Source organism: Pyrgilauda ruficollis, unplaced genomic scaffold (genome assembly GCF_017590135.1).
Source record: "Pyrgilauda ruficollis isolate IOZ18807 unplaced genomic scaffold, ASM1759013v1 scaffold16, whole genome shotgun sequence".
NCBI classification, from domain to species: domain Eukaryota; kingdom Metazoa; phylum Chordata; class Aves; order Passeriformes; family Passeridae; genus Pyrgilauda; species Pyrgilauda ruficollis.
The window spans coordinates 12,337,844-12,363,382 of NW_024514764.1; the positions used below are offsets into that span (position 1 = coordinate 12,337,844).

At 59.3% G+C, this 25,539-nt stretch overlaps 2 protein-coding genes across 3 annotated transcripts; one reads left to right on the top strand and one right to left on the bottom strand.

Moving 5' to 3' along the window:
• Positions 1-69: 69 nt before the first annotated feature.
• On the top strand, positions 70-4,619 carry PERCC1 (proline and glutamate rich with coiled coil 1). Of its 2 annotated transcripts, XM_041462261.1 has the most exons (3): positions 70-2,406; positions 2,531-2,629; positions 3,752-4,619. In XM_041462261.1, the coding sequence occupies exon 3, from the start codon at positions 3,784-3,786 to the stop codon at positions 4,489-4,491; it is 708 nt and encodes a 235-aa protein (XP_041318195.1). In that variant the 5' UTR covers positions 70-2,406; positions 2,531-2,629; positions 3,752-3,783; the 3' UTR covers positions 4,492-4,619. The 2 variants fall into 2 exon arrangements, with proteins under 2 accessions (XP_041318195.1, XP_041318196.1); XM_041462262.1 differs by having other exon boundaries at positions 70-2,629.
• Positions 4,620-5,225: 606 nt separating this feature from the next.
• Positions 5,226-25,395, bottom strand: CLCN7 (chloride voltage-gated channel 7). Its single transcript, XM_041462575.1, has 25 exons — positions 25,201-25,395; positions 18,202-18,273; positions 17,527-17,598; positions 17,230-17,295; positions 16,516-16,648; positions 16,016-16,125; positions 15,236-15,316; positions 14,798-14,860; positions 14,031-14,114; positions 13,797-13,890; positions 13,012-13,076; positions 12,446-12,562; positions 12,069-12,123; positions 11,505-11,565; positions 10,877-11,015; positions 10,539-10,632; positions 9,167-9,336; positions 8,805-8,856; positions 8,410-8,537; positions 8,182-8,267; positions 7,319-7,451; positions 7,166-7,225; positions 6,668-6,844; positions 6,484-6,564; positions 5,226-6,369 (listed from the first exon to the last, which is right to left on the bottom strand). The coding sequence occupies exons 1-25, from the start codon at positions 25,327-25,329 to the stop codon at positions 6,283-6,285; spliced, it is 2,409 nt and encodes an 802-aa protein (XP_041318509.1). The 5' UTR covers positions 25,330-25,395; the 3' UTR covers positions 5,226-6,282.
• Between the last annotated feature and the right edge of the window lie 144 nt (positions 25,396-25,539).

Genomic DNA, 25,539 nt, shown 5'->3' on the forward strand with positions numbered 1-25,539 from the left:
GGCGCTCCGGGGACAGGCTGGTGCCCGGAGCAGGCCCGGGCTGCGCTGGCTGCCGTGCCCACCGTGGGGAATGTGGGGCAGGGAAAGCGCCTGCCGGAGTGGGGGGTGATAGGACACGTGGCCGGGGCCGGCGGAAGCACCAGGAGGCAGGGTGGGCGCACGGACAAGGGGACGAACCCGCCTGGCCACGGATACAGCCCGGAGAGGAGCGAGGACACGGCGGGGCGGCGCTGGGCGCTCCGTGGCTGCTCCCCCAGCTGCCGCGGGGAGGATGAGGCCGTGCTTTTGAGGGGGCTTGTGCTGCTGCGGAGCTTTGCCGTGTGCTGCTTTCCCTGCCTGGCTTTGTGAGCTCCAGCTCGCACCACTCCCTTGAGTTTTACCTCTTGTCTCTTCACCTTGAGCTCCCGGCCCCGCTACTCTCTGGATGCTCCCCGTGCCGGAGAAATCCCACCCGCTCTCTGTACTGCCACAGGGCTCCACAGGCAGCAGAGCCGGAGCGCTGGTGCAGGATTTGCCACAGCCACGCCTGCTTTCCCCCCAGCTTTGAAGCTCCGTTGGCTTTCAGGGAAAGGCAGCGTGAGCCAGCCCCGGGCAGGGCTGTGCCGCCGCCCCGCTCCGCTGCAGCATCCCGGCTGAGCAGAATCAGATGGGGTCTGCGAGCTCCCTGCTCTTCTGCGGGGGTCTCTGCAGGCAGGAGACCCCTTTCCTGTGGGACAGCAGCTCCTCATGCCCGGTCCTGGCAGAGTTTGGAGCAGGGATGGCCACCCTGGGCACTCGAATGGGTGCAAAGCCACACGCCCAAGGCTGCTGCAGGAGCAGCGGCGTTGCCTCTCCCTGCTGCTCTCTTGGAGAGGTCCTGCTGAGCCCTGGGTGCTCCTTATCCTTCCGATTCCTTCCCACAGGCGACGGAGACCTCATGACTCCCAGCTCTGTGAGCCAGCAGCCAAGTCATGTGCTCCCCACACCTTGTCCCACACCTCCTCGCCAGCATGCCCAGACCCTTCCCAGCTGGCCAAAGGGTCCGTGCAGCCCTTTTCTCCAGCCGGACTGACCCCGAGGCTGTGGGAGCTCTCCCCATCTCCCGCACTGCCTGGGGCAGAGGTGGCTGAGGCAGCAGAGGAAGCCGCCTTTCCCCGAGGATCAGCGTGACTGTCCGGTAGCAACGCCAAGCTGTGCCAATGCCGAGCCGGGCCGGGCGGGTGGGTGGCAATGGGTGACACCGGGGAGCAGCCCGAAGGGTGCCCGTGGCTAATCAGCTCCCATCCGCCGTGTTTGCCCAGCAGTGCCCGGTGCCTGCTGCTCCCGCCCCGCTTCGCCGCTGGGAGTGTTTGGAGAGAGCCGAGGGAGCTTTGCGGAGCCAGTGCCCAGCCCTGCCCCGCAGGGAGCCCCAGGGCTGCCGGCCCGGGCAGCGGGTGGGTGACAGCCCTGCCCAGGCTGGGACACTCCCATCGCCAGTGCTGCACCCTGCCAGGAGCTGGGGACCCCCTCTCAGCACTGCGGACGCCTCAGAACACGGTGCTCAGGGCAGGGAAGGCTCCGAGGGAGAGACCAGGAGCTGCGGTCACCCCAAAACCAGGAGAACAGGGCAGCTCTGGATCAGGGCTGTGGCTGTCCCCAAGCCCAGTGGCTAGTGTCCCACTCCCTGAGTGTCCCCAACATCTGTGACAGGATCCGGTGCTATGTCAGACTCCTGCCATCCCTTCAGCTGTCAGGGGCAGGCTGCCCTGTGTCCTCTGGCTGTCCTGCGTCTCCAGCCACCCTGCATCCCCAGCCTTCTGTGTCCCCTGGCCCTGTTCTGTGCTGCCCCAGATGACCCTGCTGGCATGTCCTGCTGCCAGGGCAGACACGGCACCTCTGACACAGCCTGTCTGGGACGTGAGCTGCTTGCCATTGTCCCTGTCCTCACAGGGGAGCCACAGGCCATAGTGTGGGGTAAAAATGCTGTCACCCAGCTTTGTCCCTGCCGTGGGGCTGACCCAGACACTCTCCACATGGCATGTCCACGCTTGCATCTGCAGGTTCCAAAACCTCTCTCAGGTCAGGGAGCCCAGCATCCATCTCGAAGGGGCACAAGGCTGCAGAGGAGTGATCTGAACCTGCACGAGGATGCTGCAGCACCTGGGGGTACCCACGGAAAAGCTTTGCCCACTGCAGGGGCAGCCCCTGTTTGCAGAGGCATGGCTCGATACACAGTATGTTCTTCAGAAGATCCCTACTCCAGGAGTCAAAATAGCATGAAATTTAATTTTACGCCTATTTGACAAAGCTTGATTTCACCTCCAATCAGCGGGGAGATAAGAGCCCTCGGCACAAGTGTGCGGGCAGTTTGGCAGCTGGGGCTGCCGATTTAATAGGTGAATTTACAGGGACAACACTTGAAAATCCCCTGGCGAGTGAACCATTAAGGTGAGCCCTGCCTTCCGTCCCCGCGTCCCTCCCCGCGCCGCTCTCCCGTTGCTGGGCGCTAAAGCAAACCCCAGCTCTGTTTACCGAGTCTACTATTACAATACGGCTACCAAATATTTGCCAGCCGTCAGCTCGCTGCTCCGCTATAAATACTTCAGGCCCAGGTGGAGGGACGGGCAGGGGGAGCGGCGCGGGAGCCTATGCATGGCCGGGCAGCGCCAAGGTGAGTGCGAGCCGCGGGCCGGGCGATGCCCTCCTGGCCGGGGGGTTTGTCCGGCTGAGGGTGGCGGCAGGGCAGGCTGTGGTGGCCCCGCTCCCCCCTCCCCGCAGCCCGGAGGCGAGGCTGAGCCCCCCGCAGCCCACCCCGGGGGGTACGGCGGTGGGGACGGCACAAAGAGGGACACACAGATGTGGCAAGGACGATCTTAGGCTGGGTGCAGCTCCCGGCACCACGCTTGGTGTGGCAGGGGCAGGTCTGGTACCCCAGGATGTGGTCCTGCCCTGAGACCCTCTCAGCGTGGCCGGGGTGTCCTGCAGCGAGGCAGGGCTGGGGACCCTTCAGCACAGGTAGCACAAGCTACAAAGGGGCCACATCCAGCCCAGCAAAACCCAACTGAGGTCAGAGCCCACCAGGGCAGGGCAGGGCAGGGAGGCAGTGGGTTCACTGTCACCCAAGGGGCCATTGTGTGGGCAGGGCATGGGGCTCTGTGGCCCTGAGTAAGAGCTGCAGGGTGGGTGCTGAGCCCCCATTCACCTCCCTGCACAGCCCTGGGGTGAAGGGGAGCATCCCTTTGCCCCACAGCTCTGGAGCACATCCCCACTGCCCTGCACCCCATGGGACATCCATGTCCCACAGATCACTGCAAACATCCTTGCTGCCCCACATCCCACGACTTAGGGACATTCCCATTGTCCCACACCCCATGGCTTGACGGGGACATCCATGTTGCTTAATGTCCCAGGGTTCAGTTAGAATGTCCTGTCCCCACTGTCCCATGTCCTGTTGCTTGTAGGGGAATGGCATCTCTGCTACTCCATGTCCCACAACTCAGGGTTATGCTTCCACTGCCCCATATCCCATGTTTTGGTGGGGACACCCCTGCTGCCTGCTGTCCCAGGGCTGAGTGGGGATGTCCCAGGGGGAATACCCCCACTGCCCTCTTCCCCACAGCTTGGTGGGTACATCCCACACCCCGTTATTTGTGGGGGACATCCCTGCTGCCCTGTGGCCCCACCTTGGCCATGGTGTGGCACAACACGGTCCCCTGCCCTCTCAGGGCTGCTGGGCGGTGGGTCAGGGCTGGTGGCAGGATGTGCCACCCTGACCCGCTGTCCCTGCCCGCAGGGTGACTCCTGGGGGTGCCTCTGAGCGCTGGCATGGCTGCGGGTGTCATCCAGCCCCTGGCCGAGCTGCGGCTGCCCTCGCCCTTCCCGCACGGCCTCCTGCTGCCCGCACACCCCGAGCCTGACTTCCCCGACCCACCCGAGGAGGAGGAGGAAGAAGAAGAAGAGGAGGAAGAAGAGGAGGACGTGGAAGCAGTGGAGGAGAGCGTGAGGCCAGAGCTGGCCAGTGTCTCCAGCACTGCCGAGACCACCCTGCGTCTCCTCAAGTTTTCGGAGCTCATCAGCTGCGACATCCAGCGCTACTTCGGGCGGCGGGGCCGGGAGGAGGCCGCCGGCAGCCGCCCCGTGCCCGCGGACTGCGGCTCGCCCCAGAGCGCTGAGGCTGTGCCCGAGGCCGCGGCCCCGCGGGGCAGCCCGGGGGCCACGCACAGGCTGGGGCCGCTGGCCGAGCTCTTCGAGTACGGCGTGCACCGGTGCCTGCCCGCACGGGGCGCCGGCGGCAAGACGCAGCGGCTGGAGAGGAAGTACGGCCACATCACCCCCATGCACCGCAGGAAGCTGCCGCCCTCCTTCTGGAAAGAGCCAGGCCCGGGCCCCGCCAGCCTCCTGCACGCTGGCACCCCTGACTTCAGTGACCTCCTGGCCAACTGGACAGTGGAGCCAGGGCCGGAGCTGCCGGGCGCCGGGCGGGAGCTGCTGGGCCGCCCGGGGCTGGAGGCAGAGCCCTTCGCTGGGCTGTGACCCCACTGTGGCCCCGGGGGCCCCGGTCCCGCCACGTGCCACCCAGTTAATGATAAACCTGGTGGCCCCAGTGCCAGCACCGGGGCACTCGGAGCTGCCGGGTCGAAGCCGGTGATGGGACGAGTGAATAAATGACTCCCGCCAGGCAGCAGCGTGTGCGGTGTCCTTTGCCACCCGCCACCGCGCTGTCCCTGCTGCCAGAGACAAAGGGCCACGGCTTGGCATGACCCCGGGGGGCTGCTGGCAGCAGCGGGCAGAGCAGGGAGGCGCGGTGCCGGCAGGAGCCAGCAGCCCGTGTTTACTCTGGGCCCAAGGCGGTGGATCCCATCCCCTTATCTCGGCCGCGCCGGGGCAAAGGGCGACGCGGGGCCTCATAAAGCAGCCGGCTGTCAGCACGCAGGGGGACCCAGCACTGCCCTGGGGACCCACTGTGCCCCACAGCTCCCCTGCCCCAGGGCAGTGCCAGGGATCTGGACCCACACAGCAGAGCAGGGCTGGCTCTTCTTCTCCACAGCTGGACCTGGCTGTTACCAGGGCCCAGCTGAGGCATCCTCTGCTTTGTGTTGGTGTTGAAAGGGAAAAGAACCCGGGAAGGGGCAGCCAGCCCCTGCCTTCAGCCCAGGACACAGCTGGCCCCCAACCCCCAGCCTGTGCCCTCCCAGCAGCAGGAGTGGGGACAGGGCTCAGTTCAGCCCCAAGGGAAGAAGGGAAGCAAGAGACATGCAGCACCACAATAAAAGTACAAACAGTCTTTATTTCAGCACAGATCCTGCAGTCAAAAGCCTCTCCAGGCACCAGGTGAGGAAGGGGCAGTCCCAGGGCAGAGGGCAGGGCAATGCCCAGGAGAGGAGCAAGGATGGGGGAAGACAGGAAAAGTGAGGTGCTAGGACTGGCTTTGCTCCCATCTCCAGCCAAATCCAGGACTGCTGGTGGGGTTTGGGGTGCCTGGAAGGGCCCAGGCTGCTGGAAAGGGCCAGAACATGCCCCAGGAGTGACTCTGGATCCTGGTGTGGGAGCAGCAGTGCTGGGAGGACTGCAGGAGTGGCAGAGGGGCACAGGCTGCAGGACCAACATCTCCCCCATGTAGGCAGCTCTCCCCTCCCCAGCCCTGCCCCAAAGCCGAGGGGTGTCTCCCCACACAAGGTTTGGGGTCAGAGTGGCTGAGGGAGCCAAGAAAGAACCAGAGGCAGCAGCTGCAGAACCAGGGGAGCCCTTTTATTGCACAGCCAAGCAGGGCACGTTCCCCCTCCTCAGTCCCAAGGAGCAGGGAGACAACCCCAGAGCTCAGCCCAACCCAGCAAGCAGGACCACAGGGCACCAAGGAATGGGGGCCTGGGGGCAGGAAGGAGCCCCATCGTGTCCCCTCTGCTCCTCTCACAGGCCCTGCAGCTGAAGCTAGGGCAGGGCTAAGTCCCAGACAGCCCAGATTGGGTGGATGAGGCAACAGAGGCCACGTGCGGTGTCAGAGAACTGTGCCCAGCTCAGTAGGGCAGTCCTGCTCCCCATGGAACACTCCAGCCTTCACCCAGCCTTCAGAGAGAGCCTATTCCAGGAGCTAACAGAACCAAGGGTGAATTTTGATCCCTCAGGGAAGCAGAGGAAGGGGTGACAAGAGGAGGCAGTAGATGTGGGAAGGCAGCAGCAGGCAGGAGGGCCAGGGCAGCATGGCCATGGCAGTGCTCCAGGCACTGTGACACCCGCAGGGACTGGCCCAGTCCTCTCCCCACCTCCTGCAAAAGGGGGGCCCCAGCTCCCAGGGGCCGGGGCACATCTCTGCTGGGCCACACTGCCTCACGTCTGTGCCAGCGAGAGCTCCTCCAGGCCCTCCTTCCCCAGCCGGTACCTGGCGAGGTCCTTGCGGGTCACCATTCCCACCACCTGCCAGAACAGGGACAGGGTCCAGCCCGATGTGGGCACACAGAGCCTGGGGACAGCGTGTCCCTGTCCCCTGCAGGAGCCCAGGCTCCTTGGACACAGCGAGCAGGGACTCACCTCGTTGCGATTGTCCACAACCACCAAGTGCCGCAGGCCCAGGGCTCGGAAGAGCTTGAACACCCGTGGCAGGGACGCCTCCTGCAAGGCAGAACGGGGCTGGGGGGGCTGCAGCACCCCCAGCCAGCCCCCACGGCCCACCCTGATCCCCGGGGAGCTGTGCAGAGGGGTCCCTGGCCGTTACCTGGGGCACGGTGTAGGGCGAGGGGTTCATGAACTCGCTGAGGTCAATCATGCACTCGCGCTCGTCCTGGGAGACGTGAATGGACTGGATGGGGGGGAAGCGGGGGTAAGCATCCCGAAAATCCTTCAGCTTCAGCCGCCGCTGCACCAGGCTCAGGTTGGCCCTTTCCACAAAAACCTGGGGAGGAAAGACATGGCTGGGGACTATCACAGGCACCAAGACAATGCACAGGGCCAGGGAGGGAAAAGGGCAGAAGGGTGGGACAGGTGGACCATCCGCAAAAGCACACCCTGTTTTCCCACTCACTCAGGGTTTGCGAGCCCAGTGGGGGGCAGGATGGTGCTGGGGTAACCCCACCACCGAATGGCAGCACCCACCATCCCCCTGGGTGAGCTGAGGGACAGGGACCCTCTGCCAGCTGAGCGAGGCAGGCAGCAAGGGGCCTGAGACAGGACTGGGACAGCAGAAACAACCCAGTCTCCAGGCAGCATCACCCACCTTGTGCTTCAGCAGGACGATGAGCTGGGAACGCAGGATCAGACCCCGCAGCCCGGCAACCTGCAACAGGCACCGTGTGTGAGGGTCCCACTCTGCAGCCAGCTCTCGGGGTCCACCCCAGCTGCATCCCCTCCCCAGGGGCACCCAGCCCACCTGTGTGGTGTCAGGGTTGCTCTCCACCACGGGGAAGCCGTTGTGGTTGGAGGAGGTGTCACTGAGGATGTCCACGACCGTGCCCACGCGCTCGATCCTCCGCAGGCAGGTGACAGGAGTGCTCATCACCTCCCTGCAGGGAAAGCTCTGGGTGAAACACAGCCCCATGGCAGCACTCACCGAATCCTGCAATCACACACTGGTTTGCTGGGAAGGGACCTATAAACTCATCTCATTCCAAACCCTTTCCATGGGCAGGGACATCTTCCACTAGACCAGACGGCTCCAAGCCCTGTCCAACCTGGCCTTGGAGAGCAGTTCAAGGGATGGGCAGCCACAGCTTCTCTGGGCACCCTGTGCCAGTGCCTCACCCTCACACCCTAAATATCCCCCCAACACACATGACTCCTCAGTGCTGATGTCCCCAAAAGCTGTCGGAGAGAGGAAGAAACACACTACAGATCACATCCCTGCTGGGGAAGAAGCTGAGCTGTGGTACCAGGGGACAGCAGGCTCCTGCAACCAAAAGGTCACCACCTCAAGCCCTGTCCAACCTGGCCTTGGACAGCAGCCCAAGGGATGGGGCAGCCACAGCTTCTCTGGGCACCCTGTGCCAGCGCCTCAGCACCCTCACACCCTAAATATCCCCCCAACACACATGACTCCTCAGTGCTGATGTCCCCAAAAGCTGTCGGAGAGAGGAAGAAACACACTACAGATCACATCCCTGCTGGGGAAGAAGCTGAGCTGTGGTACCAGGGGACAGCAGGCTCCTGCAACCAAAAGGTCACCACCTCCACTCCCAGCTCAGGCCGACACTGGGGTCCAAAGGCTGCTGCCACAGCAATGCCCAGCCCACCTACCTGGCTGTGAGGGAGTGGGATGTCACTGGGGCCTCCCAGTGCAGGAAGGGGACACTTTGCAGCTGGATGTGCATGTCGTACAGTCCCTGCAACAAGAGCCAAGCCATCAGGAGAGGCCTGGTGAGGTGCCAAGGGGCACAGCGAGGCAGCAGCTCATCCCTTAGAGTGAGCACATGCCTGTCCTGGCCCCCATGACCCCCCAGCCCTGGGGAGCACACCAGCCCTCACCTCCACAAAGTAGTCTCCCACAATCTTTGCTGTCATCAGCACCAGCATGATGGGGAAGCCATAGGTGACGTTGCCTGTTGCCTCCATCATGATGACAGTGAGACTCAGGGTCATCCGCACAATCCCACCTGCCAGAGGCACCCAGGGGGTTTAGAAGGGCAAGAAAACACAGAGTGAGGGCATCACAGAACACCTGAGGGCCCTGAATCTCTCAGTGATCCAGGACTGCCCACCCAGGGGTGCCCCGGGCCAGCCCAGCCCTCACTGTGCTTGGCAGGGTGATGATGAAGCAGACAGGCTGGGCTTCAGCTGGGAAGGAAGCTGTCAGGGAAGCAGGGAGTGCTTTTTCCCATGACATCTTTACCCCAACCAACACTGTGCCATGGGGAACTCACCCAGCTGTGCAGCAGCTCCCATCAGGGCATACTTCCCAGGATCAGCCCAGATCTGAGCACGGGAAAGAAAAGGAGCCAAATCACCTGCTGGCTCCAGGGCATTCAGAATAGTCAGCAGAGTACTGGCCCCCAAACCTCCCTCCAAAGTGGGAAGAGCTGCCTGAGGCTGCCTGAACAACCCAGCTGCTGGCAGGGCTCCACTGGGACATTGGGAGGCCCAGACCCAGCTCAGGAAGACATCAAGCAAGGAGTCAGCCAACTTCAGAGCTTTCAGCCAGCTCCAGGCACGCTGCCTGAACATGCCACCAGCCCAGCAGTGAGGGAGGAGAGCTGGGTGCCAGGGCTTCCCAGGCAGGACTCACCGAGCCCTTGGTCAGGTAGGACAGGGAGATGCCAAAGAGCCTCCCCCAGGCTGCCCCGATCAGCAGGGAGGGGATGAAGACCCCTGCAGACACTGTCAGGCCATAGGTCCAGCAGGCCAGGAAGAAATACATCAATGTGAACATGCCCAGTGTCATGGGGTTGTAGGAACCTGGGGTGGGGACAGAACAGAGTCAGTGCTGGTCCCACAGCCCAGGGGACATTTGATCAGGCAGCAGCAGCCTCACAGTTCACTCCCAGCAGCGAGAGCCCCTTTTCTTGGGCTGCACCTCCTGCCCTGGCAGCACAGGTACAGCCTTTCAACCTGGCTCTTCAGGTTACTTCTGCCCCCTCCAGCACCCCCCAGCCAGCCAGTGCCACCCCAAGCCCTCACATCCCATCCCTCCATCTTGTGACTCGTCCCCTCCCAGCCCTGTGGTTCCCAGACTCCCATGATGAATTTCAAAGCCCCGAGGGAGGGACTGCCAGGGCTGAAGGACAAGGTTGGGAGGACAGAGGTCCCACTGCCAGCTTTGAGATCAACTGAGCAGGGCACGTCCTGCAAAGTCCCTCCCATCTTGCAGCTCCCACGGCAGCTCCAGCCAGTGCCATGCTGTCCCACAGCACAGGCTGTGCCATCCCAGTGAGACCCTGCTGACCCCACAACCCAGCTAAGTGCTATTTTAGGATTGCTGAGCAGCCCAGTCTAGTTTAAACAAGAACTTTGCAACCCCTCCTTCAGACAGCAGCCTTGAGCCAGGGAGGACCCAGCACTGCAGGGAGCAGCCCCAAGACACAGGATGGTCATCTCTTGGCTGCAGGTGGCCAAGCTGCACCCTCTGGGCTGAGGATCTCTCTGTTCCCCACCCACGTGCAGCTGGGCACAGAACTCAGATTCCACAGCAGGCAGAGGAGACACTGGGGTTACACCAGGTCCAAGGAAAATGGAGCTAGAACCTGGGAACCAACTGCATTTCCCAAGCAAATCCAAACCCCAAGATCCACCTCCACAACCTGCCCAGAGGGTAAAGTCATTATGGGGCAAGTGGCCCTGCTAATTAAGAAAACATCCCAGCAACATTTCCAGAACAGACTTCAGACAGACAGCAAAGGTCAGACACACTCCCACACAACTCAGAAGCAACACAGCCTGCAGATGTGCACGACCAAAACCAGGTCCTTGGCCCCACAGCCCTGTGGCCGAGCTCCGAGGTGCCACCAGGCACAGCAGCCATCCCTCCTCCTTGCACCACTGTAGCAGTGTTTTGTGAAGCCCTCATGGGCTGATCATCCTCTGCCTTGTCCCAGCAGGGGCCAAGGCACACATGGACCCTCTCTGCTGACGTTCAGTGCCTCACTGCTGGGTGCACTGACCTGGAGGGTCATGGAAGAGGTTGACAACGCTCTTCTCAGGTGTGTTGAAGAAGGCAGTGGCCATGGAGTTGTACTCTCCATCAGCACAGAAAAGCTGAAAAGGCAAGATAAGAAAGAGTTAGAAGTGGCAGGGAAGGCTGGGGGATGTGTGCCAGCGAGGAGGCAGCTCTGGGCAGGGAGGACACCTGCAGCATCCTTGGGTCTCCAGCTCTGCCTGCACTGGAGGGCATCAGCTGCGAGGTCCAGTGCCGCAAACCCAGCAGGGTCTTGTCTCCCTGCTGAGCCCCCCAGGCTCAGGGAGCCCCCCACCCTGAATGCTGCTCTGCAGCAGGTCCTACCTGCAGGGGATACGCCACAGAGCTCCCCTGGATGGGCTGGCAATCTCTTGAGCAGTAAATCATGACAAACCCCACCGTCGCTGTCACTGCTGCCACCAGCATGGCCTCAACCACCTGGAGGCAGGGCCGGTGGATGTACCTGTGAGCAGAGGAGTGAGAGTGGCACCCAGGGGTGTGGCAGCATCAGCACAGCCTGGCTGGGCATGTCACATCAGGCACATGACAGTCTGGCTGCCTCTGCTCCCTGCCCAGACCCTGACAGGCTGTCCTGCTGCTTGAAAAGCTGGTGACAGGTATTGGCTGGGCCAGACTGGTCTCAGTTGGCTTTAGCAGCTCTCTCCCTTCTCTTAGTCCTCTCAGAGCACATGACAGTCAGGTCTGCAGTGTCTGCACCTCTCTGGGCCCTCCAATCACTGGAGGGAAATATTTGGCAGAGTCAGAGCAGTGCTGGGATGCTGTGGGTCACAGCCACAGGCAGTGAGAGGCACGTGCCACCTTTCAGGAACTGCTGTTGCTCACATTAAATGAGAGACTACAGCCTTGCTTCACGTGGGAATGCCACTTTGGGGGAATGCAGAAGGCACCAGCCAAGCCACATCAATCCCCTTCATTACCTGTGGGCTCTTACCTGATCCGGAACATCGTCAGCCAGTAATTGAGGGCATTGAACAGGGCTCCGAGGATCCCACCTGCAAATGAGAGAGAGGAAAAGCTCAGCACGCAGGGCCCAGGCTGCCCACCACACAAGGAACCTCTGAAGATCATCCACAACTCATCCAGAGTGACCAGCAGCCCTGGCACATGTGGATGCTGTCCTTGCAGCCAGCCAGGACCTGTCACCAAGAGCAGCCTGGCACCAGCAGCAGGTGGCCAGGGGCCAATGTCACAGTGCTGGCACCAGGCAGGCAAAGGACAGGCCAAATCCATGGGGAGAAGGGCAGCTCACATGGCAGGAAGGGGCTGCAACACACTGACCCTGCTCAACATGGTTAAAGGGGCTTGACTTTGCTACTAGGGTTGGGCCAGGATCCAGCTCTCATCCCTGCATAAGCCCCACAAGCAGCCTCTGCTCCAGAATTTAATGGATTCCCCATTTTCCCCAGGAAACTGGACACCAAAGCTTTTTAGACCCAGACAGAGAACAGAGGAAATTATTCAGACTAATCAAATGGAAACAGCAGCATTCTCTTACCAACCACTCCCATAAAGATGAAGATGGGAATTTCCTGGATTGTGTATCCCATTTTCTGCAAGCAAGAAAGAAGTGGGTTTCACATCTCCTGGCCCATCTGCAGTCCCACAGTCAGTCACTCACTGCTGGGACAGCACAACTCTGTGCTGGCACGAGGCTTCCAGAGCTGCCCCAAAGTCTCCCTTGAACAGCCCAGAGCCCCCAGAAATTCCTTCTGCTGGGGCTGGTGGAGCTGAGATCTGGCCAGACCCCACAGCCTGCTAAGGCAGAGCCTGCCTCAGCCCTGGGCGAGGTCATAGACAAACTGATGTCCCCAAAGCTAAGGGCTGTGTCCAAACCCCTCCCCAGAGCCCTACATGGGGAATACCTGTGCCTACCTCGCTGTCAAATCTGCCAAAGTTGATAAGCCCAGGGCTGGAGAGATCCCAGGCATTGCCGTGGTAAACGCTCAGGACAGAGTTCAGTGTGAAGGTGGAGATCATGGAGGCAAAGAACTGGAAGGAGATGCAGCCCAGAGTCACTGCCAAGTGCCCCCAGCCCCATTTCCTCACCACATGCCCTGTGCACTACCCCAAACCACCCCAAGGCCCTTGGGCAGGGTTTGGTGCCCGTGGTGTGGTGGGGACAGGGGGTCACATTCCCTGTGGTGGCACTCGGGGCAGCTTACACTGACCAGGGTCTGGCTTCTCCTTTTGCCTCTCTGCTGCCCTGGGGCACAGCCCAAGGCAGCTCCCTTGGAAAGGAGCTGGCAGCAAGAAGGAGCTCAGCCAAGCCCAAACTCAGCCCCTGAGGAGCAGGGCACAGGAAGGGAGCTGGGATGCTGCTCCCTGGGATGGGGCCTCGCTGGAGCAGGGGTGTCAGGAGGCCTGGGGCTGCAGGGCACCCAGAAAAGGCAATGCCTCACACCAGAACCAGCAGCTCTCCACTGCTCTCCAGCACTTACGATTCTCCACGTCAGGAACTGGTTCCAGAAGGAAGCCCCTTCCTCCAAGCTGAAGAGGACACCCCCTGCGAACACAAGACACAACATCTACACAAGGGCACGTGGATCTGAGGCAGATGAGTCCCTTGCCCTTGGGAAGGGCCAACACCTGCATGGCCTGGCAGGAAAACTTGGAAGGCCCCTGCAGTGCCCTGTGCAGATCCCAACAGATGCCTCCAAGCAGGTGGAAGCAACCTCCTGAGGAAATCCATGTCCAGGCACTACTTAGTGCCAGAGAGCACCAGCTCAAAATGAATAAAACAGACTCAAGACAACGTCATCACTGAAGTTCAAAATACTAGACTAGGAATTTCAACATCAAAAATACAAGCAATATTCTAGCAACCCTAGAAAAATCTAAAATAGAAGATGACTGAACAAAAAAATCAAACCACAAAAAATACAACTTCAAAGCAAAATCAACACCTTACAAAATTTCCAGCAGCTTTTAAAGATCAATTAAGTTCAATCTGTTTTAAGAATTACAAATTATAAACTTACTCCACTTTTGAACATACTAAGAGAAGACTATAACATCAAATCTCCAAGAATTTTGACCTTTAAAACTCAAAAAATCCTTTAAAAAAATCACTGAAACTCTTCAAAGAAAACCAAACACATAGCTGTACTCCAAAAAAACCTCTTTTTCTCACAGTGTTAAAAAAAAAAATACAAGTTTATAATCTCATATTTCAGTAAGACTCTTCTGTAAAAAATCCTTTGTTAATAATAAATAGGAGACGCACCCACGGGGGCGCCGAACGCAGCCGAGACGCCGGCGGCAGCTCCGGCCGACACAAAATCCCTCTTCTCGGTGTCTCTGCGGAAGTACTCGAAGATCTGAAACGGGAGTGAAGGCACCTTTAGGGCTGGCCAGGGCTTGAGCTTAGGCAAGACACAGGGCATGACGTGGATGATGCCAGGCCACCGCGGGAGCAGCCTGGGCTGGCACAGCACGACCCCTCGGACTCAACACCAACCTTGAAGTCTCGCTTTAAGGACGTGGATCTTCCCTGGGAGATGCCGGCAGCAATCACGGACCCGGAGTGAATCATGGGTCCTTCCTAGGGGCCAGAGAGCACAGGCAGATCAGGGAAGGAAGAACATGGCTGAATGCTGCTCACCAGCTTGCAGCCCTGAAGTTGGATTGGGAGCGTTTCCCTCAGGGAAATACGGACCCTGACACTTTCCTCCTCCTCATCCTGGAGGTGTTCAAGACCAGGTTGGACAGAACTCTGAGCGACCTGGTCTAGTGAAAGGTGTTTCTGCCCATGGCAGGGGTTTGGAATGAGATGATCTTTAGGATCTCTTCCAACCCAAACCGTTTCATGGTTTTATGAAATCCTTATCCTGGCATGTGCCTCCCTTGCCCACCTCCTGTTCCCACCAGCTGAGGAAACAAGTGTTTCCCTTGCCTGCCTTCAATCCCAGCAGGTCAGAAAGGTCCCAATGGGGCACCCAACTCTCCCCCATCTACTGTTCACAGGGACAGCCACTGATGGACAGGGGCTGCTGCTCTCTGCCCTCAGCCAAGCCACACACAGGCTGGCATGGTGGCACCACGTGCCCCAGGGGCTCTCCAAGTTTGGCAGTGCTGCAGCCACCTTGGCCAGCAGACACCAGGGAATAACACAGGGAAGTCACCACAGGGCCCCCAGCACAGGACCGGTGACGGGCTGTGACACAAGTGCCAGCAGCAGGGACCAACACGTCAGCAGCATGTCAGAGAGCACTTTGTGCACATCACCTTCCCAACAGCCAGGCCGCCGACCACCGAGAGGATGACCCCGCAGACTTTGATCACCAGGGTCTGCAACACAGAGAAGGACACAGCATGTCACAGGTGAGAATCACGAGTTCCCTGGAGTCCTTGGCTCCTCCCATGCCTCGGGGTCCACTGGGTCTGTGTCCCCTGTGGCTGCCATGGCCGTGTGATTCTCATTCCCCCACTGTGGCAACAGGGTTGGTCAATTTTCTTCTTAGCCAGAGCAAAAGTCGACCCAAAGCTGCTCTTCCCAGTGCCAGCTGCTGGTCCCAGGGCAGGAGATTTAACCTCTGGGAACTGGGGGGAAACAGCTATGGAGCTGGGAGCTCCTGCCAGCCCCTGCTGTGCCACAGTGTGGGCAGGGACCACTCCAGGACCACACAATGTGCCCAGGCCATCCCACCATCTGCTGCTTCCTACCTTGAGCCGGACAACATGTGGAATCTTCACGCCATTGAGGTAACATTTGATCTGGGGAATGCCACTGCCAGCTGCCACAGGCTGCAGGGAGCAGGGAGAGCTGTCACACACAGGAAGGGGACACACCAGCCACCTCACCCCTGTCTCTCAACACAGGGCACACACAGCACACCCTCAGGGTGACTCTGAGATGAGGCCAAAGCTTATCAACGGGCTCTGGAGATGGGCTTGAGGGAGACCCCACTTCCTAAGGGCAAATGTGCTAAGGAAAAGGAGCTGGATGGGTTCTTGGGGACACTTCCCCCATCCTGTCGCAGCTACAGAAACGTCACACTTGGTGACCAGGGAAAACAAAGGCAAAGCCACAAGGAAGGCACTGTGGATTAGAGTGATCCATAGGGATTACCAGACTCTGGCTTGTCCTCCAGAGGCTGAAGCAGAGGCACCCAGCCAGACTGGTCAGTGCTGGTACTCAGGTACACCCAACACAGAGAGGCTGAGCTAGGGCCAAGGCTTGGGAGAGCTGCACCCCCACCCAAGGCTGGAGCACAGCCTCTGCCCCAGGCTGCCAGCACATCCCAGAGCCTGCCAGCCCCACAAAAAACCACAGAAACCCCACAGAAACCCCAGAGCACAGCTGGAGCCAATGCCAAGGAGCTGGTACTACCAGGAACCAAACTGCCAGAAACATATTCACTGTTCACAAAATTTTGCATGTTTTCTGGAAACATGACCCTGCTTTGCCCATGTAAAGAACCCAGAACAGTTCCAAACTCTTACCTCTATGAAGGCAACGATCAGAGAACCCACCATCACCACGCTGGCATTCAGGGTGGCCCAGAGTAACAGGGAGAAAGAGAGGCCCCCTTTGGCTGTGAACTTGTCAATGTCTGGGGCAGCAGCTCAAGGAAAGGCCAGTATTGCTTGGCTACCATCCCTCCCACCACAGCATCTCACAGAATTACAGGGTGGTTTGGGTTGGATGCCACCTTAAAAACCATCTAGCTCCAACCCCCTGCCGTGGGCAGGGATGTCATTCACTAGACCAGGCTGCTCCAAGCCCCCTGTCACTTAGAGCATCCAAGGCAGCTGAAATGAGCCTTCTCTGTTACATCAGTGCCCAGGCACAGCTCAGCCCTGCAGAGCAGCTAGGCAGCAGAGTCTGTGCCACCAAACTGGAGCGAGGAAGCGCTGCCCTCTTCCCCCACGACCCCTCCCTCACACTCCCAGGAGACGCCAGAGGTGCCAGCTGGCCAGCAGCCAGTGCTGTGTGAGGATACTGTCCTTCACCACGCGGTACTTGAGCCCAGCCAGGTTCTCCACCACGATGTCGATGAAGCAGGCCACGAGGCCGGTGAGGATGCCGATCATGGCGCAGATCACCCAGCGCTTGATCTCCACCGTGCGGAAAGCCTGAGGGGCAGACAGCACTCACGCCCTGCTGCCAGCCAGCCTGGCATCCAGGGCACCCCAACGCACCTGCCACCTTCCCCAGCACACTCCCAAGCCTGGAGAAGCTCTGAGGAAAGCCAGGGAGCACCAATGCTGGCTGACCCAGTGAAGCCTGGACACAATTTACTGATTTTAAGCAGTGCTCTTTTACCTCTGTGGGATCCCTAAGGTGCTTTTCCAGCTTGCCTGCCTCCATTAGGCCCATCCTCTTGGGGTTCTTGCTATGGCACTGATTCCCAAAGCCCCCGGGGTAGATGTTTCATGTGACTCCAGAAGTCCCTCTGCTGCCCCATACCACCAGGCAATGCCACCATGTGCACTCAGATTAGCTCCCATTCCAACCACCTCATGCTGGGTCCTTGATCCTGTGGTTTCACAGCTCATCATAAGCTGGTCAGTGCCCATAAACCCATCCCAGCTCATCCAAGGCTTTAAGCACAACCTCCTCTTGCACAGAAAAACCCCCAGCAGCTGGGCAGGGGGAACAGCTTCCCCTGTCCACCCCAGCTGAGATGATCTGTGGGCAGCCCAGCAAGACTCACCGCATGGTTTATCCTCCTCTCCTCCTCCAGGAAAAGCTGGTTTTCACTGTTGTCATAGTCCAAGCTCTAGTTTGGGAAAGGGAGATGTTGTTGTTATTGTCTACCACCAGGCGAAGAGACCCCCAGTACTCCCCAAGTACTGTCTTCAGCCCCTCACCCCGCTCTTGTTATCATTTTCCTTCCTCCATTCCACTCCTGCACTGAAACCCTCATGGGTCAGCTCTGAGCCCTGGTCCCTCATACCTCACCTGCTGCACCCCAGAGGGCAGACACGAGATGGGGCAGATGGGCACCTACCTCGTACTTGAGTGACAGCAGCTTCTCGTTGTGGGGGATCTCGTTGGGACGCTGCCGAGGGACTTCTGTGTCCTGTGGGATGTGATACACAGCTCAGGGTGGTCAGGTCGGAGTCCAGCCCTACCATCCGCGTGTTGGTTTAAATCCTTTTGATGCCCAGGAGATGCACAGAGGACTGCAGGTGCAAGCTGCCTGACAGGCAGGGATCTGGGATGGTTTTCCACCACTTGGAGGATGTGTGGGATTTAAGGCAGCTGGACCAGCTGTCAGGGGTGCACCCTCACCAAGCACCACTGCCACATTGACCTGGCACTGAACACAAGCAACTCCATGCCCCAGTGGAGGGCAACCTTTCACCTTGGCAGGAAATTCCTTAGGCTGAAAGCAAGGAGCTATTTCAAGCAATCCCTGCTTTTGGGCAGAAACCAAATTATGTTTCCCAAACGCCTTTGACCGTGCAAGCTGTTCCCAGCCCCGAATTCGGGCATTTACTGAGGATGCCAGAGGGGCCCCTGGGGCACAGCAGCTGCCCATGCCATGGAGGTCACCCAGCCCAGGAAGAAGTGCTGGAGCTCTCGTGGAACAAGTGGAATGTGAAGGAGGGAACAGCAGCAGCTGTTACTGGAAGAAGGGAAGGGGTCCTGGTAACAGTGGGTCTCTCTCTGTGCCACTCACCAGCTCATGGATGTCCTCGTTGAGGTCCACATTGCTCAGCTGCCCGATGCGCAGGAAGGAGGAAGGAGTGAGCTGAGAAGAGAAGGGGAAATGAGGTCAACCCCTGCACTTCAAATCTCTCAGGAGGATGGAGCAGGCATGCAAGATGCTTGTGCTCTGGCTCCCTCACTGAGCTCTGCCCGCCTGCCACTGCCAGAGCCCCCCAAAATGCAGCACCCTGCTCTCAGAGGACACACCGAGGAGGTGGCATCCAACACCCTGGAGGGAACCAGAGGCAGCAGCAGCCTGCCAGGATTTGGGTGAGCTGCTCCAACCTGTCAGCTGGCAGAGCCAGCTCACCTGGGGAGGTGCCAGCCAGCAGCAGCTCAGCGGGGACTGGCCACCACCAGCCCCTGGCACGGTGTGGCAGCAAACCTGTGCTGAGCAGCACGTTCCACACTCCCCTGGGGCTGGGGAGGGACAGAGCCCCTGCACAATGTGCCACCTGCACAGCCACAAGCTCACCACGAAGTGCCCTCGGCTGCCAGGCCCAGCCAGCAGCAAGGGACAGCTGAGGGCACGTCTGGCTCTGCCATCTGCTCCACGGCAGCGGTCACCGGCCGGGAGAGCAGCACGTCACGTCAGCATGTTTGTCACCCCCCGAGCAGCTGGGACCAGAGTGACAGCCAGGCTGGCTGCCAGCCAGGAGACACAGGAGGAAGTGGGTGCACTGCTCCTGCACAGCCTTGGGGACTCTGGTGTCTCTCTGAGCCAGCCCCAGTGTGATGCTGGGAAGCAGCATTTGCATCTCCCTCTGGGGAGCAGCTTCTCCTTTCACTGGTGATCACTCGGGGTTTTTACTGGCAGTGCAGTTGCATAGCATCAGAGTTTTTTGATTTTTTAGGGCACCTCTGTCTCCTGGATGAGGCAAGCAAGGGCTTGGGCTGCAGCTGAGCAGCACCACAGGGGGACCCAGCTGGAGCAGGCGGGCTGCTGTCACCCCTCCATCCCCACAGGGATGCACAAGGATCCGAGCACTGTCCCCAAGGACAGCCCAAATACCATTCCTCAGCATTAAGATCTCCCCCTCCAGAGCCTCACCCCTCCCCAGCTGCCAGGTTAAAGAACTGGAGGATAGAAGAGGGATGGTGAGAGCAACAGCAGGGCTCTGGCCCGTTGGTCTGTCTCTGCTAGCAGGTCCCAGATCGAGCCCCTGGCTGCTTTAATCCCCACGATCCCGTCTGGAACGTGCAGGCCAGAGCTGCTGGGAGCCCTGCACGCCACTGCAGAGGAAGAATATCCCTTTGTGTCTGCAGCCTGACCTATTTTCCCATTTTTCCCTCTGCTCCACATTCTCCTTCACTCCCTGACCTGCAGATGGGTTCTGTCCCAGCTCCTCAAACCCTCTCTGGTGCTCTTTGGCCCCCAGCAGCTCCAGCCCCCAGTGCTCCATGCTGCCATTTCCAGACCCTGGTTTGGCAAAACCACCCTGGGCTTTGCTTCTGGTCCATGATGGCTCCACACTCCCAATGGAAAGGATCCAGGTGGAGCCTTTTCCCGGCAGTCAGAGTAGACCACAGTGGACTTCTAAGAGCTGGGTACACACAAAGCTGTCACCTCCCTGGATGGGAACTTAAGAGTCACGAGCTGGATACAGGAACTGCCTGCTCCAGTGCCTGCCAGTGCCCAGCTGCTCCGGTGGCAGGCTGAGGTCCCAGCCAGGCCCCCACCATCCTGGAGAGGGGGAAGGATACATTCCTCACCCTGAAACCTGGAGGGACAAAGCTGACACCTTGCAAAGGAGCACACACCCACCTGGACTGAGGAAGCATAAGGATTTAAGGTTCCTGCTAGGTGCCACTCATCTAGGGCAAGATCAGGGCAAGGAGATGGAAAATGTCACTCATGCCATGCCCCTTGTGTAAGGCCTCAGGCAGGAGCAGCCCTTCAGGGAAAATTCTCCTTCTGTTAGCTATGGGGTCTGCAGACACACCAAACGTGGCTGAAACAGTGACATTCCACCCTCTTCCCTCCTTCCCTGTGGAGAAAGCAGCCAGGGCACAGCGGCTCAATTCCCCATTGACTGAGCACCAGCAGGACACAAGCACAGATGGAGAGAAAGGAGCTGCAGTGGAGCCTGAAGCTGAACTTCCTTAGACAAGCTTTTAATATCCTCCCCTCGAGTCCTGGCACTTCTCTGGCATCTGCAAGCGGAGGCCTGGCTCCTGTCTCACCACCACAGGGATCACATGCCAGGAGGACAGGAAAGAGCTACTTCCAGCAGCACCCAAGAAGTATAAGAGAAAAAGGAGAGATTCAAGCAGCCTGGAGCCAAGAGAAAAGGTTATTTGTGCACAGCTCAAAGACTCACTGAGCAATGCCCTCCTTGGGATGTTTTCAAACTCAGCCAAGGCAGCTGCTGATCCTGGGTACGTGTGATGTTGGTGTGACTGTGCTGTGATTATCTCCACATAAAAACATGCACTGCTGCCAAAACCCAGAGGGCACAGATGGGTTAACAGCTCTCCTGCCCCAGCAGAGGCTCTGGGACACGCTGAGCCTCACTCTGCCAGTGGCACATGAGCCCTCAGCCCACTGGGGTGGTAAAGTTAATTTCATCCTGAGCTCTGCAAAGAGATGTCTGGAGCCTTGGTCTGAATCAAACTAAGTTCTCATCAGTGTTAGTAGGCAGGAATGTTGGCTGCCCCTCCAAGGGACCTCACCAGGCTGCAGGGAAGCCCCCAAATGCAACAGAGGCAAATACAAAGCCCTGCACCTGGATGGAGGAGTCCCAGTGGTCAGAAAGTAGCTCAGCTGAAAAAGTCTTACAGTGACCTGGTGGGTGAGTGAAGAGGTGTCAGTGCAGACCCAGAGGGGAGGTGGTCAACCCCTCCTGGGTGGTGCCAGAGCACTGCCAGAAGATCTGGGGAAGGGATCCCACAGCTCCACCTGGCACCTGCAACAGTACACCCAGGACTTGGCATCCAGTTTGGGCTTCCTGGGACAGAAAAGGCACAGAAAACAAGCTCAGCAAGAGAGTTAGGGGCTGGAGCACATGGCAAGATATACAAGGAGCAGCTGGTGCTTCTCAGGGAGTTCTTCACGCCATCTCCAGACACCCAGCAAGGGGTTACAGACAGGACAAAGCCAGACTTCCCTTGAAGGTTTGCATCAATGGGACAAAGAGCAGTGGATAAACTGCAGTAAGGGAACTTCTGCTTAGATATCAGAGCCAAACGCTCACCCCGTGGCTGGTGACACTGAACTTGGGACCAAATAGGGTGCAGAGTAGTTGCCCAAAGCTCTGTGGATGTGTCCCTCAGGGATCTGCTCTGAGCAGGGGCTGGACTGGAGCCCCTAGCTGTAGCCCCCTCAGGGACTCCTGAGTCCCTTTGCCCTTTGTTATGCTGGCACCCACTCTGAGACCAGCAAGAGCAAATTGAGGATCAACCTCAACAAGAAAAAAATCTAGCAGAAATCTCAACCACCACCTTCCAGTCATGCCCTGGGTGCATGATGTCCATGATCCAGCTCAGGCTGTGTACAAAGCAACCAAGCCATGTCCCCAAACACTGATGGAGAACCATCAGTAGGGAGTGTCTGCCTCTGCTCCACAGGGATGAGCCAGGCTCCTCCCTGAAGGACATGACCCAGCATGAGGAGAGCCCCCTAGACACTGTCCCTTGGCCCCATCCTGTGCTCAGTAACGAACTGGCAGCACGTGACTTTCTGTTATCGATGAGATAAAGCCCAGCACACACCACAGAAGGAGCCCACAGAAGCTGTGGGAGGGAAGGAGGAGGATTTCCAGCTCCCAGGGCCCTCTTGGCTGCAGAACACTCTGCCCCTCGTACTAGCCTGGGTGAAAGACCCCAGGCTGTGTCACCAGGGTGTCACCAGCACGAGAACCCTGTCACTGGCTCCAGCAGCGAACGGGGGAGATGAGCTGCAGGGCTTTTGAAACCCCCCTCCTCCACACACAGCCACAGCTGAGCCAGGCTTCAAACCCACCCAGCATCATCCCCAAAACGCTTCACGGCAGGAGGGCTCCTCACCTCCAGGCTCACAACAGGGGAGAAAGCACCAGGACTCTCCCCAGGTGTCACCACTTGGCTTTTGCTTCCAGGCTCCTGCTGCCACTGCCAGGGCACAGCTGCTGCTTGACCCTCACCTCCACGAGCATGGGAAATGCTGGCATTGCCCTGGCCTTTCCCTTGGCACAGGAGCAGCACAAGGATGAAGCACTGCCACAGTCCCCGATGGCTTGAGCAACCTGCAGAAAACTTCCTGAAGTTCCCGTGCTGAGGGAGGCTCCTGCAGGGAGCCAGGGCAGTCACCTCCAGGCTCTCCAGGGCAGGGACAAGCAGCCTCTCTGCCAGTAACCTGGGGTGTGCAATCTGCAGCCCATCTGCCAGGAATCAGGGCTCACCCAGCAGTCATACTTCCCTTTTTCTGCCTCCTCCCACCAAGATTTCTTGATTGCAGCCTGGCCACTTTTGTGCACCTTGTTACTTGAGATTAAAGAAAATGAGACCAGCAACATCCAGAGATGCACAATGAACACACAGGGGCTAAGAAGGACAAGCTGCCCAGCAGCAGTCTGGGCTTCATGGTGGTGACCCCTTGTTGCAGGCACCCTTTGAAGCAGGAGCATTAAACCAACCCCAAGGTCAAGGCACTTCAGCACAAATATCTTTGATGGTAGCGAAGGAGAAACGTTCTTCCACAAAAAATGGTTCATGATGGAAATTGGCTGCTCTTACTAAAATTTTCCACCCACTTCCCAGCCTGAGAACCAACACACGTGGCTCAGGAAAGGGACAGCCCCCAGCAGGCATGATGCTCAGAGACAGAGGCTGCCTTCACTCCCTGATGTGCTGCAGGCACCACAAAGCCCTGGTGAGAGGATGAAGGCTCAGCTGGCCCCAAAACAGAGCAGACCTCAGGGACAGGCCTCCCACACCCCCAGGTGTGTTTATCCAGCCTCTCCTCACCCCCTGCCCACCAGAACTCGATCTCAGTCCCCCTCAGCTGTCAGCTGGGGAGCTGCAGACCCCTGTTTCCTCTGGTCACCTTAAGATCACTTTCATTTCCATTTAACAGGCACGTGCAAAGGGAACAAGTGATGTTAGGGGACATTTTTACTGTATTACCACAGCCCAGGTTTAAATCTCCCCTGAGCTAAGCAGCTCCAGCCTCTCTTTATCTCCTCCCCAAAGCTGTCCTGCTTCAATCCACATGACTGGAAGTCATCTGGGGCAAAGGGAGAGGCAGCTGCCCAACACCAAAATACAGCCCCAGCCCTGCAGAGACAACCCAGCTGCCACTGGCAGGGGCACGTGTGCTCTGGAGCCCCAGCAAGGTACTCCCTCTGCTCCTTGCCAAGGAAAATGCCACATAAAACCATGTCACCAGGTGGGACCTGAGCTGCCTGCACTGTGCAGGGACACAGTGACAATAAATCACATTGGTAGGGCTGGGTGTCCACCTCCAACTGCCCCTGCTGCAGCAGGCCTCAGGCACTTCTTCCAAACCACCAGGAAAAGCCTTTCCTAATGACCCCCAGCCATGAGATCTGGTTAATCCCTTCTCTAACACCCTTCAAACCCCCAGAACTCCCTAGGTGCTGTAAATATACAGGGTCCTGTTGCACTGCCCAGGAGGATTACTTTTATTTTCACCCAAGACCAGCTGCCATGGCACAGCTGCCTCCTTCCAGCTGCCATTCCCTGCTCCCAGAGCACCACACAAGGCTCTTCCAGCCTAACGAGCCCTGCATTTCCCTCTAATTAGCCTGCTGTTCTGACTTGCCCAGGAGCAGGGCAGCACAGAATCATGCTGGGCCAGACATCCCTGCTAACACCTGCCAGAATCTGGCACTGCTCCTCCTTGTCTAAGCTCAGGTCTCCCAGAAAACTCTCCGCAGGAAATTCCAGATGCCACCTGGAAGCAATGCCTGTCCCACCTGGTGCTGGCACAAAAGTGCTCCGTGGTCCCATCCTGACCTCCCATGCACACCTCAGCCCAGCACAGCCCTCAGCTTCACTCGGGACAGGTGCTGAGTGCCTCACTTTTCCTCCCTGAGCTGCATGAGGGGGAGAGACCACCAGGCAGGCAGCCTGGAGGCACACTGGAGAGAAGTTCTCCTCACTTAATTAGCCAAATTAACTTGCCAGAAGGAACCGGCCTCCCTCTGTGACATGGCCCACCTTGGACCTGCTTTCTGCCAGGGGAGCTCCATCCATCCCACAGGACACCCTGCACCACTGCAGCATTAGAGGCTCTCGTGTCTGAGCCCTGCCTGGTGTTCAGCAGCATGTCAGGCAACAGGCTCTCACAGAAAGACATTTTTAGCAGAAATTCATTTAGCATTAATTAATTGTACATGTACAGATACAGACAGAACAGGGGGAATGGCTTCAAACTAAACAAAAGGAGACTAGATGAGAAGTCAGTAGGACATGAGGGTGGGCAGGCCCTGGCACAGGGTGCCCAGAGCAGCTGTGGCTGTTCTATCCCTGGAAGTGTTCAAAGCCGGGTTGGACAGGGCTTGGAGCAGCCTGGGCTGGTGGAGGTGTCCGTGCCCACGGCAGGGTAGAACAGGATGAGCTTTTAGGCCTTTTCTAACGCAACCCACGCCGTGAGTCTCTGAACGAGGAGAGAATCGAGCCCCAGCGGGGAGGAGCGGGGCTCTGCTCAGCGCAAGTCCTGCTGCAGGGGCCGTCCCAGGGCGGAGGAGCAGAGCAGGGACGGAGCCGGCTGGGCACTGACTCAGCCCCAGCTCAGTTTTTCCCCCACGAGTGCCCCGGCCATGGCTGCCCCCGGCCCCGCGTCCCGGCAGGTTCTGCTTTCCCAGCCCGGAGCGACCCCGGCCGCCCCCGCCCAGCCCCGGGCAACGAACGCGGCTAAACACGACCGGGGACTGAGGGGAAGGGGCGCACACGCGGCCCCGGCCCGCGGCCCCGGCCCTCTCCGTGCTCCCTCCGGCGCGGAGCCCCCGCTCCCGGGGGCGGGACCTACCTGCCGGCCGCTGCCCGCCGCACCCGGGCCGGTACCGTTCAGCAGCGGGGTGGTTTCGCCCGCACGGCCGTCCTCGTCGTCGTCGCGGTCGCGGCCGGACCAGGACACCTTCTTGGCGACGTTGGCCATGCGGGGCGGCGGCAGCTGCTCCGCCGGGCCTGCCCCGCCGCTCGGTCATGTGACCGCCGCACCGCATCACGTGTCCGTCAGGGCGGCCGGGGGCGCCCCGAGGCACTATGGGAGTTGTAGTTCCGGCAAGGGCTTCGCGCCCGGACGGCGGCGGGACGGAATGGAATGGAACGGAACGGAACGAGACGGGCTGAGCGGGGCCCCGGTGGC